At 45.7% G+C, this 15,967-nt stretch overlaps 1 protein-coding gene across 4 annotated transcripts in view; it reads right to left on the reverse strand.

Annotated features, from left to right (window-relative positions):
- Atpalpha (sodium/potassium-transporting ATPase subunit alpha) overlaps positions 1 to 15,967 on the reverse strand; it is a 158,842-nt gene that overhangs the window by 22,440 nt on the left and 120,435 nt on the right. For all 4 annotated transcript variants that reach the window (XM_075692763.1, XM_075692766.1, XM_075692765.1 and 1 more), the window contains exons 2-10: positions 13,835 to 13,978; positions 12,097 to 12,156; positions 10,933 to 11,136; positions 8,089 to 8,202; positions 6,613 to 6,865; positions 5,297 to 5,565; positions 4,216 to 4,414; positions 3,364 to 3,608; positions 421 to 613 (exon numbers count right to left, since the gene is read on the reverse strand). In XM_075692763.1, coding sequence (XP_075548878.1) covers positions 421 to 613; positions 3,364 to 3,608; positions 4,216 to 4,414; positions 5,297 to 5,565; positions 6,613 to 6,865; positions 8,089 to 8,202; positions 10,933 to 11,136; positions 12,097 to 12,156; positions 13,835 to 13,978 — 1,681 coding nt within the window. The remainder of the gene's footprint in view (positions 1 to 420; positions 614 to 3,363; positions 3,609 to 4,215; positions 4,415 to 5,296; positions 5,566 to 6,612; positions 6,866 to 8,088; positions 8,203 to 10,932; positions 11,137 to 12,096; positions 12,157 to 13,834; positions 13,979 to 15,967) is intronic.

The raw sequence follows: 15,967 nt of genomic DNA on the forward strand, positions 1-15,967 counted from the left end.
GCGGTGACGACGAGGAGCACGAGCCACATGATGCTGGGGAGTTGCCAAATCCTAGCTTTGGAGAAGCCGTCGCGGCTCTGGACCTTCTCCGCAGGTACGTCGCACCTCACAGCAACGCTGACAGCAATGCGGCCTTCCAGGCTATTGAGAATCGTGCGGCGATTTCTAGCGGGCGAAAGAAACGGCAAGCCACCATTCTAGACTTTTTTAAGTTCTAAGCGCACTCTGTGGAAATAAATTGTCTATAGTTGAAGCTGCACTTTTTTCATTCATTTTCAGAGCATTCCTCACTGATGCGTTTTCCCGGCTGTTACGTTTTTTTTCCTCGGTCTGGTGAAAAACGTATGAACGGGGTTCCACTGTAATTCAAGAAACTGTCCACCTATGCCACTTACGAAAGGTCTCGCACAGACAACTCACCAATGACACGCTCTCCAAGGCCTCCCAGTTCCAAATAGGCATTGTTAAAGGCTTCCTTCATCTCATCGTCGAGTACTTTCTCCTTTCCACCGATGAAGATGGTGGAGCAGCGGTCGAGAATGCGCTCAGGGGCACCCTTCATTAACAGGATGTAACTCGGGTCATCAGGTTCTTCAGTCTCATGCACAGTTACCTGCGTGACAATGCAATGGCCAATACTGTGAATTTAGAATATTCAATTAAGAAAAGCACTGCAAAAATCCAGCTGTTTTGAGCAAGAAATCTTCAGGTCAGGAAATGTAAGTACAACAACATTGTCCTGTCAGTGATGAAACGCACCGCAAACTTGCTGAGCTTGCCTTCTGGCTTTGGCCACATTCTTTTAAACAAAGTGTAAGCAAACAAATCTGGGAGAATCTGGGAGATTAACAAATTAGTTTTACATGCCAGTTTTTACAAGGCTTCGAGAGACACGAAAGCAGATAGTTTCAGGCTGCCTCCAAATGGAGTCCATTAGATATTTTCATACGATTTGGCTGCTGGAAAGCAGCTGCCAAGGATAGGGATTTGGAGGAAAGCCTGCACGACTTTTTGTTCAAAAAAATGTAATTGGTTGGGCACCTACAACAATTTGCAAAGATATGTACCTGCCAAATGTGAAAGCAAACAAACTGCTGAAACCGTCAGCGCTTTGCCAGCATGTCAATGAATCTACAACTTCATGCCTGGCAGAAAGATCCCCGTACCCCCTTCAAACATCAAGGGTCAGCAAAGTGTAGGAAAACACAAAGGTGAGCTGTAGTCAGTGACAACCTGATAATACAGTGGCAAATGCACCGCTGTCCAACTGATATTGGTGTACAACTCAAGGAGAATTTTCACAGATATACCATTCAATTACATTTGCCCATTTTGGTGACATCACAGTGGAGGTGCACGTCTTTAGAAATCGGTGTAAATTAGGAACTACGTCTTGGAGTGTGTACAGGTGTAGCTTGGTTTTGTGAGTGAAGCTTATACTGAATTCTTGGGTTATTGTCACCAAGTATAAGAGGTAAGCAATCATGAAAAGGCAGCATGAAAACAGGATGCAGAACAAGCACACTGATCCAGCAGTGACTGCGAACTAACAGGTGCACTGCACTGACTGCAATGTATGCACGAAGGAAACAGAACAAATACTGAACACAAGAGGGTGGAAAAAATATATTACATTCAAGAATGGTGCCTATAATTCCCACAGGAAGGTAAAATCTGTTATGCAATGCTAATGACGTAGAGGAAAAAAATAGAGTGATACTAGAAGAGAAACTTGGTGATGATTCATATTTCGGAAATTAACACCACAAAAGAGACAAGGACGAACAAAATGAATACGACACTGGCACTGACTCACAACTGAAGTTTCCTCTGAGAAAAGTCACACTTATATACAAAGGCCAGCACGGGCCAACATGTTAACAACTAAGAGACTGTATATTCACATTAAGAGCAATCCCGGTGACTTGTCGAAACACACATGGAAAACATGAGTGCATCATTAATGAATAAAACCAGTGTTTCAAAACATAAAAAAACAAACCCAATAGAAAACTTCCCTATCAAACTTAACAACAGTCTACCGTGAAACTCTTTCTTCCAAATATCTCAATTCCTTTTTAGTAATTTAGTGCATGCATAGTCGCTTAGTTGTTGACATACTGGCGTGTGTTGGCCTGTGTACAGTCGCCGACTGATTTTTTGGACTCCAAAAGTTCGGACATGCTCGATCATTCGGTCTGCTTCGTGGCACCGCCATTCTCCCCATAGACCATAATGTATAACTGCCAAAAGTTCGGACACCTTGTAACCTCTCGTCCTATTTTTCAGACACTCCTTGAGCCAACTGGATCGAACCATGCACCGACTGACCAGTGCATGGTTAGACTTGCTGAACGCCATTTTTGTTTTGAACAGAGCCTCCTTGCTGCCCCATGAAGTGGCGCTACTGCAAATCCCCGCTCATTATCATCGTTTCTGCCTGGTTCGACAGAGTGGCTACAGCAGTTCCGGTCTCGGCTTAGTAAGCCATGTCAAGACAATGCAGCAACCGATTTGTTTCTTCCTTCTTGCACGACACTGTGAGTAGGCCACGGTTTTCGTTTGTGCGACTGGTGTCAGCATGACGGCGTCGTGGCGTTTGCTTTGTGTGCTGTGTCGAGGCTGCGGTGATCCAACGCGGCATATGGAAACATCGCGTCAAGTGTCTAATGGCGCCGACAGTGCCTGCGCAGACTGCGCTGAGGAATGCCAGCAAGCGGGTGCCGGGAGGCCTAGAATTTGTCACCTTCCGATGTGCTCACTACTGACACCGAAAATGTTCTGCCGAGACCTGCGCAGTGGTTGCATTGCGATTCCGGACAGCGTCTCAATTGACAGTTTCACAGGTGCTGACACTGCTGTACTGACATGCGTAGAACTCTACGACGGCGAGATCATTCGTCAGGTTTCTGCTGCACCGCCAGATGATGACTGAGTCGGAAGATCACGCACCATGTGCTACGCTGCCGCTGCATGCAGAGTGTGTACAAGCAGTGACTCTGCTTTCAGCTGCCTATAGTGACCGTACGACCCTCTCAGAGATTCAGGCTTATCTGATTGCGCGTAAACAGAACAGCGTGCCACGGCGCATTCACAATTTTTTTAAGTCTACTGCCAAGCGTGAATACGTGCATGGAAATAAAGGATTTAGTTTTTTTTTCTTAATCTGCTTTTTCGGACACCTGTTGATTCAGACATTTTTGCAGTCCCCGTGAGGTACAAATAAAGGGTCGGCGACTATATTAATACAGCTTTCCTCAAAATAAACTTCAGTTGTGAGTCAGTGCCAGTGTCCTGTTCTTTTCCTTCGTCCTTGTCTCTTTTGCGCTGTTAATTTCCGAAATATGAACCAGTGATACTTACGTGGTACTTGTTGGTTGAATTGAAGGGGATCTCGCAGACTTTAGGGTTGCGCTGTCTGTAGGCAGCTACGTTGCCTATAGCAAGCTCCATGCACTTGAGAATGGCGGACTCCGAAGCATCACCTGCACACTCTCTCTTGAGGATGGGGACATTCTCCTGGCCTGCCTTGAACTCTGCCCTGCTACAGAGGCAGCAGTTGCGGGCAAGAGCCTTCCATTCAGCGGAGGTCCTGTCGTACTGGACTCCTGCACCCAGCAGACAACAGAAAAGGGGTTAGGAGAAAATGGTGCCAGAGAAACGAAATTATGGGGTTTAAATGTCTCAAAGAAGCATGCGGGCCGTGAAAGACCTGTAATGGGGGGCTAAAAATTTGTTTCAACTGCCTGGAATTACTTAATATGACTAGCTAGTAATTACTACTACTACTACTACTACTACTACTACTACTACTACTACTACTACTACTACTACTACTACTACTGTGTCATGCAGGGAAGCTGAATGCCAAATGCAAGAGCTGTGTGGGGAAGACAAAGCTCAAGCAATACAAGTGTTATGCGAGGAGAACGGATGCCAAGGGACGTCAGAAAGTTGAGCATCCCCACAAACACAAAATGTAGGAATGGTAAAGCAGCAGGAGAGATAGAAAAAGAAGAGAACACCTGCAGGCCCTAACAACATTACTTTGATTGCTTACGTGTGTGTCTGTATAAGACATACATTTACATACACACACACACACAAACATGTACGCACACATTTGTGTGCATACATGTTTGTACACACACGAAAATGTGTGTGTACAAGCAAGTAAAAAAAGAAAAGACAATTCAGGCATGTATATAAACACACCGGATTGATCTTCTGTGGTGTCAGCTTCAATGATCTGGTTGTCGAACCACATGTGGGCAACAGTCATTCGATTCTGTGTCAGGGTGCCAGTCTTGTCGGAGCAGATGGTTGAGGTTGACCCAAGGGTCTCTACGGCTTCCAAGTTCTTCACGAGGCAGTTTTTGGCGGCCATTCGCTTGGCAGTAAGGGTGAGACACACCTGCATGATGCGGTGTTCGCAGTTAGTCTGACCAGTGCAACAATTTCTTCATGTTTCAAGGCTTTGTCTCCCAGATACAGGACCCTCAAATATTGAAATAGGCAGGACACTCTTCTGGAGTAAAAAAGAAGAAAAGTTATGGAAGAACTGTACAATAACGAGGCTTGGCCGTTATTACAAATGTAATATGTACAGTCAAATTTTGATATAGTAAACCCAGTTATGATGAATTATCATATAACGAAGCTAACAAAATGTTTCTGGCTCCTATCAGCACATTGTTTACGTAAACGTTTATTTGATTTGAGTACCCATCGTGTTCCGATGGGTACTGATTGTTTGCATCACATTCTAGGTTCTTATGCGTGTTTCACACTACTAAACATTGTATAAATTTCGTTACCCTTTTCTTTCTTTCTTTCTTTTTTTTGTTTGCTTCTACTAGATGTTTTTTATGGTTCCTAATGCCTTCATATATTTACATTGTACAGATTTCACTCATGCTTGAACTTTTTCGTCCCCCCCTATGTAATGCCCTAATGGGCCCTTAGGGTACTCAAATAAATAAATAAATAAAAAATAAATACATGCTTATAATGAATCTTGGATATTATTAAGGTATTTTCATGTTGGATGTGGCTTCGTTACAACAAGGCTTGGCCGAAGCTAAAGTAATGGCAGTGGGTAACATTTTGCCATATACACTGTGCATTAATATTGGCTGTAAGTCAAACAAGTGAAGGTGGAGTGGCAACTGATTAAGGAAAGTAAAGTGTCGGCCATGACTCTGGAAATAGACTGCAGCTATGGAATATGATTTATACAAGTTAAAGCCAGAAATAAGCAAATGAAAAGGGTAAAGCCAAAAGCATGTTCACTCACGGTGACAGTGGCCAGGAGACCTTCGGGCACATTGGCCACAATGATGCCAATAAGGAAGATGACGGCATCTAGCCAGTGGTAGCCCAAGATGAAGGCAATCACGAAGAAGGTTACTCCCAGGAACACTGCCACTCCAGTGATGAGGTGGATGAAGTGGGCAATCTCCCTGGCAATGGGCGTCTCGCCCATCTCAAGGCCAGAGGCCAGGTTCGCAATTCGGCCCATAACAGTCCGGTCACCAGTGTTTATGACCACGCCCATACCCGTACCTGCACAAGGAATGAGTTATCAAGAAACCGTAATAATAATCACTGAGGTTCTATGTCCACAGTCTGGACATGAAGAGTGATGCAGTGGGGGGGCTCAAGATCAATTTTGACCCTCTCAGGTTCTCTAACGCGCATTTAAATCCAAGTTCCAAAACATCTGTGCATTCACTGCTCTCGCGCAGTGGCTACTGTGATTGATGATTAAACCTACAACATTCTGGTCAACAGGAGGACACGCCGGAAATTTGACTGTGATAGAAGGTCACCTGCTAAAAGCAGCAGCATAGCCACTTTGCAGTAATTTTCAAACTTTCACATCAAGGTGAGCTGCAATATCTTGTCATTGTTAATATGAAGGGTGGTAGCTTGTGGAGAAGCTACATGAGAAATGCGAGAATCGCAGTGTGCTGACATCACACTGCTCATTGAAGTTCTTTTCAGTTACCTAGGATGCCTTCCATAAGCCATGTCCTTCACTTGTAGAGCCTTGCTATACAAGGCTAATAAATATTGCATAGGGAGACACTGAGTACACCCTGTGCGAAGGACGTTTTACTCAGAAGCAAAATTTTAGGCAACCCCAGTTATCTACCTTATCCACAATAACAAGCAACACTGGAATTTTAGCATAACACTTGATCAATGCCAAATTTATCGCAGCAGTGCCAGGGCAGTGTTGCATTAACAACACAAAAGCAAGAAGACATTAATATAACTAACTTAACCATGCACTCGAAACTGTCAGAGGCTAGAAATCACAATCACGAAGTCACAATCTTTACACAATGTGCACTGTCACACTATGTAAACAAACTGAGACACTTTTCAGAGAGAAGGTCAGAGAGAAGGACAACATGAAAACACTAATCTAAAGTCAAATAGAAAAATATGCAACAACAGAGTGCTGCCACAAGCATGAAGCAGAAGGGGAAAGACTATGACAACTCGTGTGAAGCCAAGCCATCTGACCACCACCAAGGGCCTAAAAAATTTCAATTACTTCAATAACAGTTACAAAGTAAGTAGCAAAGCTCGTTGCATGCCCACCTTCAACACAGTTGGTAGAAAAGAATGCCAAGTTCCTCGTTTCCAGCGGATTTTCGTTCGTAAGCTCTGCCGAGCGCGTCTGGGGCTCAGACTCTCCGGTCAAGGACGAATTGTCCACTTTGAAGCCTTGTCCTTGGATGACCCGCAAGTCAGCAGGAATACGGTCACCACCTTTTACTTCACATACATCTCCCACCACTACCTCCTCAGCAGGAAGGTGTAACTTCTGTCCATCACGGATCACTACGGCATACTGGAGAAGAAATTGGGAAAACACATGAGACCAGGTTAGTTTTGCAGAAGAACCAAGAGCTGCATGAGTTGGTACGCTTTGAGAGTCTAGTAGCAGCACATCAGAGATAAAAAAAAAGGTGGAAGGATAGTGGATGCCCGTGCCTTGTCTTCCATTCTCCTTTGGCCTTAATAAAGGGAAACTGAGACATCCACCCAATCGTACAATTCGTACACGAATTGCTACAAAGGAAACCCATACGGTTCCTCGAAAGAAAAGCCTCATATTTGAAGAAAAATTTGTCCTGGCCCAGGACTCAAACCCGGGACCACCACCTTTCCGGGGCAGCCGCTCTACCTTCTCAGCTAACCAGGCAGCTAGCAGATGGCCGGGCGAAGTCGAAGTTAACAACTTACCAACAACCTTTGTGTGCTGCTACTAGGTTCCCAACATGTTAGGCTTCGCCAATAGATGATGCCAACTTGGAAACACATAAAACATTTTCTTTAAGGCAAGTTAATGCAGGTTCATAGCTCTATACCTGACAATGGGAGAGACAAAGAAAATAGACAGGACATGCACTGTTCTATTATCAAAGTAACATCACTCTGCTCAGGCATAGCTATAACATAATGCATAAGGCAATGTAGATACTGTGCTTCTGTGCCAATTACTCGCACCATAAATTGGTGAGCACAAACAAGGTGGGCAAGCGAGTTATATGTGAACTTCACCTTAAGATGCAGCTTCTCAGCAATGCGACTTGTATTGCCATCCATGCTTTGAAAGAGAGCAGCAATGAACAAACATAGCCATGTTATATGGAGCTATGCTTTGCACTAACAATTGTGTGGGGTGACATACAGCTGCACAGAAACGTGTTCTGCAGGGCCATACATTCGTGAGCAAGTGCTGAGCTGCATAGTATTAAATTTCAAAGTGACTATGCGTAAATAATAGCATTTAAGCAAGAATGCTCTACCGCATGACAAAGTTACGTGGGCATAATTGTATCTTGCCAACATCCTACTAATGTCATGCAAGACTGTGCACTGCGAAGAAGGCTTGACTGTGGGGTTTCACTTGTTTTATACCCGATTACAGTATTTTGTGTAAAACATGCTGCTGCTCCAGTAGACATTAAACCGTAAAACAAGGTCTAAACAATGCTATTTTTTGTAATGATGCAACTTATGGGGGAGTGGGTATGTACCGAAGGCAAAGAACACTTGAAGAGCACCCACCTGCGGAACCATATTCTTGAAAGACTCCATAATTTTTGAACTCCTGGCTTCTTGATAGTAGGAGAAACAACCTGTCACAATAACTACAATGGCCAATACTGCGCCCAGGTACAACTGAAAAAAAGAAAGACATGTCTGAATATACAGTTAAACCTTGATATAACGGAGTCGGTGAAATCAGCAATTTGCTTCGTTATATCGAAATTTTGTTGTACTGAAAAATCGCAAATAAGTAGTCGCCGTTCGAGTTTTCTTACACGGAAAGGGGCTGCAGAATTTTCCGAATTATTGGGCAATCGAAAAAAGCAAATTTGAAAACAATTCATTTTAATATATTTGGGAGTCTGTGATGAATGATACTGTTTTATGCAATGCACGTTGATGATCTCTTCCCATCGGTGGTACTGGTATGAATTAAGTGAAGCCAGCCATGCTTTCGCATGCACTCCGCCTCCCTGGCTGACAGCGTCGCCAGCACTGGGACGACACTATCAGGAAAAGTGCTGGCAGTGGGGAGCGAATGCTTTGTCTGCGTCTCGCTCCAATGGGTCGGTCGGGTTGCCAAAACTCAACATTACGCAACCTCTAATACATAACACGCCAGAAGACAGTTTACAAGGTGCCATGCCCTCTATACATGTCCACTCTTTGCACATGAGGCAGATTATATCTAAGGCAGGGTGCACGGCTGCGTATGTGCTCAGCTGCGCTTACAGCTGTGCACAGACACGCCCCTCGTGCATGCGCTTGATCGGGTTACTGCAAGCGCCAGCTCTTTCCCCTCCGCCTGTTTGCCTTTGCTAGCGCCGGAAGGCGTCTTTCATGTCTCACCCTCTCAAACTTTTAACAGCGCACGGAGCGTTTGGATCTTTTCGCACTTGACTTTATAGGGAACATGATGCGGCTCCAATTCGGTGGTCGCTCTTGTCGCGTGACACGCGATTTGGCGATTTGAGAGGTGCGTTTGCAAGCAGCCACTTGTAGTTCAATGATTTGACCATCTGCATCCAATCTATTGTCTCGGCATTCTTTTGTGGCAGCAGTGAAATTTTGTTACATTGAAATCGCATACAAGCACACTTCGTTATACTGAGGTTCTAAATACATGGTGTTCTACGGACACGAGGTTATGAAAAGTTATATCCTTTGTTATATCGAGAATTTCGTTATATCAAGGTTTAACTGTACTATGTTTATGATATCAGGAAGAGCTTTTGAATTTTGAATTATAGCAATCAAAAGTAGTAATTCTTGTGCTCAAAGTCGATACAGGCTGCATGTGATACAATCAGGTCAATTCTATCATAAAAACTTGACCTGTTGAGTTAGGCATACATAGATGCAGGAAGGACAGCAACGCAGTTAACTTCCAGATTGTGATGAGGTATCTGAACATTGCGACAAATTCTTACGCGGAGCAAAGTAAATGTAGCCAACCTCAAAAATTTGGTGCAGAACTTGTTCATCAAATACAATAACCGCTAATGACAATGTAACCTGTCTTAACCTTCTCTTATATGTATTCTGCTGTGATGCTACTACAGTGACACTAACAGGCCTAACAGGCTAAACAAGCCCTGATATGTAACTCCATGAGCTGAGCTGATGTACTAATGCAATTATGATGTCAAGGTATGTATGCGAATGTCCTCCCAGGTTAGGTAGGCTGTGAAGCCTGCCACACCTTTGGCTACTAAGGGATAAAAGTGCAGCATCCACAAGCTTTGAGGTGCACAGACTCAATTTGATTAGGTGGTATCCCCAACACAAATAGAAAAATTATTTAAAGTCGTTGTTAAGCAGCACTGTCCTATAATGATGACAGTGAAAACTCGTCAATCCATGGTGGGAGGAGAAAGCAGATTTGAGCGAACTATCAGAACAGCTCTGCAGTGCTCAAGGTTCGGACTACCGTATCAACATGGTAGTACAATTGCGAAGTTAATGTGCCTGTACATTTATGTGGCTTCAAACTGCAGTGCTGCTACTAAAGACATCGGTTTGTACAGGATAAGAATCCTACAGGACCCTTTCACAAGTTCAATACACACGAAGTTAGCTTCACCTTACGACACGCGCGCAGACGGTAAAGCGCAAGTCCGTTTAACGTAGGCGGGGCTTCACCTTCGCACACACGTGCACTTCGCGAAACCAAATGTACAGCAACACTGTCCAGCTGACGATAAACTATGCCGTGGGGACGCTAGACACTCTCGCATCCTCCGAGGTTGCTATCCCCGCACGGCTCTCGTGCCTTCTCAAACCCGGCATGCCCGCGTAGCACGTGCGGCATCGGTAGTTTCGAGATGCCGCCGTGATCAGCTGCTAACGTCACCTGACCACGAGACACTCGGGCGGTGAGGAAGCAGTCTTCTCTTTCGGCCGCGGGAGCTCGGCACGCGCTCGACAGTACGCTTAGCATGATCATCCCACGGGCGCATTGTCGTTTGCTTGTGCGTTCACTACGTGAAGTCTTGTTCGCTCCGTTCGCGAGACTTCACCTGCGACGGGCTTTGGCATTGGTGTCCTAGCAGGTGCAAACATGTTTGCTCGCTATCCTGTCGCAGCGAGTCTAACTTCCTGGATTCGTCGGAGCCTATCGACATGTTCCATTAGTTGTAATTCGGCTAGGGGGTATTGGTACATAAAAGAAGCAATAAATGCCTTCTTTTTTTCTGCTACTGTGCTGTCATTCTTTATTCCCAAGGGCACGCTTGAGACACCACAACACACGGATCGGTTCAAAGAATCCGATGAAGACTTACAACCATTGTGAAAAAAAAAAAGAAAAATGTCATATCGGAAAGCCTTGTAACAGGGTACAGTTGACGCCTAAATACTCACATTATCGTCGGGCGGTTCCTCGAACGTGCCTGCCTGGATGGAATACGCGATGAAGCAGAGTGCCGCGCCGATCCACAGTAGTAAGGAGAAACCTCCAAAGAGGTTCTTACAGAATTTGACCCATTCTGGCGTTTTCTTAGGGGGCGTTAAAGAGTTTGGGCCATCCCTTTCAAGAATTTCCCTAGCTTGTTGTGATGTGAGGCCCTGTGGGAGTAAAGAACAAAACGAATTAAACGCGCATCAAAGAACGCTGTGCATACTTATGTAAACAGTCCCGCAGCAAGCATTTAATAAGAATAATAATAATAAAACTTGAGAATGCACGCGCACACCATTGCATACAAACTTCATTAAAACAAAATAATACTCCTTTGTGTGTGGGGGGGGGAGGGAGGGGGAGGAATAAGAAAGCTAGAAAGGCGCAACTTGGCCATGTCGGGCCATAGGCATCGGTTTGAGTTGCTGAGAAGTCTAGGTAAAGAAAAAAAATAAATAAAGACTGCGTTTGTATCCGACTTTTACTTTCTTTTTCCAGAATCTTGACAGAAAATCTGTGGCTGTTAAAGTCAGTACCAAGCATAAAAAAGACGCGCCAAATTTGGAGACTTGAAGCGCTACGCATGTCGACAAGTTTTGGCGAAGCGTTCGGCAGTTTCTCTAAATGCTTTGCCAGTTTCTCAAACTAATGGCAACATCCTTGCTTGTAATATGAGGCTGTCTCGCTTCTGGTGGCTTCGCTACGTCAACAAAAATGTAACTATGTTATGTTTAACGTTTACAGTTAAATTATAACGTCAAAGTGAAAATTCACGTTAAATGCTAGTTAACTGTATTAATCTCCTTACATCGCTACGTGCTGCATACAAAAATAATCCCGTATCTTTTTACATTTCCTTACAGCAATGATAAGTGACAAGAACGCTTCATCGATTCAGCAGGAAGTATTTGGGAAATATTGCTGCTGGTATACATTTAATATGATATATCATTAAATTAAAGTAATATTAAAGGTACTGGTACGCACGTAGAAATCTTCCAGCAGAGATCAGAAGCATGCAGCAAGCTGCTCTTACATTAAAATTGCATTTGCACTTGTGGCGACGATATACTTCACAGCTGTGAAGATTCAAGTTTTTCATGGAGCGAAAAAAAAATAATACTCACTGTGGCTGGATTTGTGCCAAGTCGTGCGTAAAGTTCTTCGATGGGGATTTTGTGCTCATCCTGAAAATTAAGAGGACATAACGTTAAGAAAGACATTATCAAGTCAGAAAACAATATAATCAAACTTCGAGTACCATATTCACTCGAACCAAATGGTAAAGCGAACGTCATCACGGCACTGCTACGGTAAGTGAACGACGCCACCAACATCGTGGCTTCGACAAAAACGGCTTATCTTCACTGCATAGCAAGTAGTGCAGTGAAACATTGCATACTCCAACACCAACCCGGTTTAGCTAGATAGCATGCTATGTCCATTTGCCATAGAGTCGACCGTACTGCCATCTTCCCGTCTCTTTACACCTATCATTATTCCGATCCATCTTTTTTTTCTCTCACTTTTAAAGCGCAGCTCTTTGGCGCTCGTTCCCGCGTTTCGCGTCGCCCTCGCCGTTGTGCCTCGCCGTAACCAGCTCCATAGCCGGGACCAGCGTGCTGCCCTACTAGCTGCGTGCGCTCCTGGCGCCATCTCTCGCGCACGGCGCGAGCCTTGCCCTCCCCTTGTCCTCCAAAGCAGCATCGCATGTTCTCGCCATTCCTCTCGCCACCTTCCTCCGCGCAACGCCGTTGCGGTGACTCTCGCCGCTACCGTCCACTCCGCCCTCGCCGTCCCTTCTCTCGCTGTCGCGGCACCGCCGCGGTGCCGGCGACGGGCGCTCCTTGCCGCCTCACGCGTGATGCACGGCTTTCCGCTCCTCCGTCTCCGCGTCGCGTGGCTGTACGGCTGTCAGCCGTGTCTCTCGCTTGCCCGTTTGCGGGGCGCGTTCCTCAGTGGAATTTGTCGCCTCTGGCAGTGCTTGCGCCTGCCTGTTATCCCGTCTCCACTCTTGCCCTATATCTCCCCTTACCTGGCGCAGTGTCGTTGCGGTGACTTGAAAGACAGTTATACCGTTTCGTCCCCTTACTTCTACTTCGCGCCTTAACCTTGTGCTGCCACATTGAGGCCTGTCTGTGAGTGAATGAGTGTGTGACCTCTACTCAGTACCCCTGTTTTCTCCCCGTTTCCTCACCCCACCTCAGAAAAAACAATTATTGCTAATCCCACCCACCCACCCCCTCTCCGCGGCGGTGACCCATTATGGCGCTATGCCGGAGCGCCGGCTCGATAGCGGCGGATCGCGCTGTGTGCTGCCCAATCCGAAACGCAGAACCGCCTCCGTTCGACACTGCGTGTTCTTTATGGGTTTGCCTGTTGAAATAAGGCAGCCGCGGCGCTCAAAGATCGCATTACCAAGGAGCGTAATCGTCGGCCAATTTTTTTTTGTAATCGTCCAAGCTCTGGCCTCAAAAAGGTAAATCCAACTGTTTATAAACACTTAACTCCCTCCTTTTACTCTAGACCATCGTAAGCGGCGCGAAAGCTGTTTCGCAAGAGGATATCCCAAATGATACTCATCGCCAACTGCGGCCTATAACGAGTCTTTCCGCACGACATGTCGTGACCAACGAAACCGGCGACTGCGCATTCCTCAGCCGTCCCCGTTAACGACTACAACGCAGACGAACGCGGTCGCTTAAGCGATAGCCGGACGGCACCGTCATTTCCGCCGCACCACAGCAGGCTGCTTTAGTGGTGCAGGTCGTCACACAAGGCTTGGTCGACGCGGGACAGTGCATACATAGTGCAACGCATACTGACGACATCCCCGGCACGCGAAGAAGCAAAGGAGTGACTCACCATGTGCACTTCCTGCTTGAGGTCATCCAAGTCCTGTTCCTTCTTTGTTGCCTTCCGCCGAGCCCTAGGCCGCCCGTCTGGTGTCCGGCCGTCATCTGGAACCCTCGGGTTAACTGCAACCCGGTAGCTGTCGCTTCGTCCATACTGCACAGACATGAAGCACAGACGCGCACTTCAGGAAGGCGGCCCTGAACGACATCGTTGCAACGATCAGAAGGCGAGCAAGCAAGCATGCCCTTTTCTTGAAGGCAAGCCCGACAAAAGAAGCGTAAATGATAAAAAAATATGGATTGATCATATCGCCTTTTGACGAATAATAATAATAATAATAATAATAATAATAATAATAATAATAATAATAATAATAATAATAATAATCTAAGGGGCTTCGTCGACTGACGAACTTCAAGGTACACCAAACCTTGCAAGAGTCATGCCCCCCCCCATCCCATTCAATTGCATTTCCAGAGGAAGATTACGGAATCTGAATGCAGCAAAAAAGCAACACCATCTCTATAACAATTTTGTAAGGGAAAGGTCAACAACGTTAACTTAGACTAGTAGAACATTGTTGCAAAGCTTGCCATGTGACATGCAGCCGGTGACAAATTAAAGGGACACTAAAGCGAAGCAATAAATCAGTTTAGGCTAATAAAGCATTGTTTGAGAACTCTGCAGGCAGTCATTTCAAAATAATAGTTTGAGTATTAGATGAGAAAATGAAGGTCGAAGTATCGGTACTTGAATTTCGCGCCGAAACCCCGACGCCGGTACCTCAATGTGACGTCAGGGATTCCAAAGTATGTTTTCGCATATGGGCCGCGTTGGCTAAGTAAAGGTTCCCGAAACTTGCTATTAATATTTGGTTCCTTTAGAACACAATGTAGTCGATCTGTACCGCTGTATAAGTGAGTAGGCCCTAGAAGATGCGATCAAAATCCATGACGTCACAGCGACCAGGTGCGGGAACTTCAAAGAGGCGTCGCCACCCGTCCTTTCTTGCGCTTTTTCTCGTTTACCAAGCGTCTTATTGTGGTAAGAGTGGTGCTTTTGCTGCCGTAGAAAGGTAATTTACTGACGCAGAAGAAATCATTTTTCTCTTTAGTGTCCCTTTAAGAGTTCAGTATTCATGGACTCCGCCCACAAAACAGCGCTGTACCTGCTCTCTGCCCACCGAAACACATTTACCCAGAGACGGCGATATTGACAGAAGCTCGCCTCCGCCTTCAAGCCACGAAAACAGAGCGAACGCAATTGGACTGCGAAATTCTTCTCCGAGTTGTACAGCGGTGTATGTTAGAACACGGCCTTCTTAGGTTGACGCCGACTATAATCAAAGTCAGGCCGCGGGCCAAACAGCGGCATCGCCGAACCAAACTTCGAGAAGAGGTTCGACGATTACGTAAGGCTACGGGCGAGGCAACATCGGACCCAGCTTCCATCCTTCCATTGTGGATGACACTTGAACGAGATAGCTCTATCTGAGTGCGCCCCGCACTTAACAGACTTGACGTCAACCCCTATCTACGTGTGCGTATGGCATAGTATGGAACACTAGCCAAGACCCGATGCCTTTTAGCTCCTCGGTCTTCTCTCCACTATAAAAGAAACTGGCACAGATAATGCAAAATGTTGCGAAAACATGAAGACCGCGTCAAATGCGCCTGCAATGCAACAAGGTACGCTTAGCTGAGACTCGCAGAAAGCTTGAGAAGCATTAAAGAACAATAATTTATAAGCACGTGAACAACGATGCAAAATCATCATTTGCAATGGCGCAGCCAGGAATTTTTTTTTTCTCAAGAGAGGGGAAAGGGGGGAGCGTTCCCAGCATGCCCTTGCACGATTTCGAACGCTTCATACCGATATTCTGATCCCAGCTTCCCAGCACGTGAGGTTTACAGCTAATGCTGATGTGGTATGTCAGTCCAATAGTGCTAGCCTAAGTAAAACAATGGTGTGGCTGCCGAACACGTTTAGTTACGCGTTTTCATAGCGGATACAGAAGCTGAGACCAAACTAGGAGCTCAGAACAATACAATACTTCGAAATCCCGCGCGTTCCGACCAGTACGCGCAAGCTTATACAATAGCGCAGCCGAAGCGCGTCACCAGAGAGAGAGAGAGAGAGAGA

Source organism: Dermacentor variabilis, chromosome 5 (genome assembly GCF_050947875.1).
Source record: "Dermacentor variabilis isolate Ectoservices chromosome 5, ASM5094787v1, whole genome shotgun sequence".
Lineage (NCBI taxonomy): Eukaryota > Metazoa > Arthropoda > Arachnida > Ixodida > Ixodidae > Dermacentor > Dermacentor variabilis.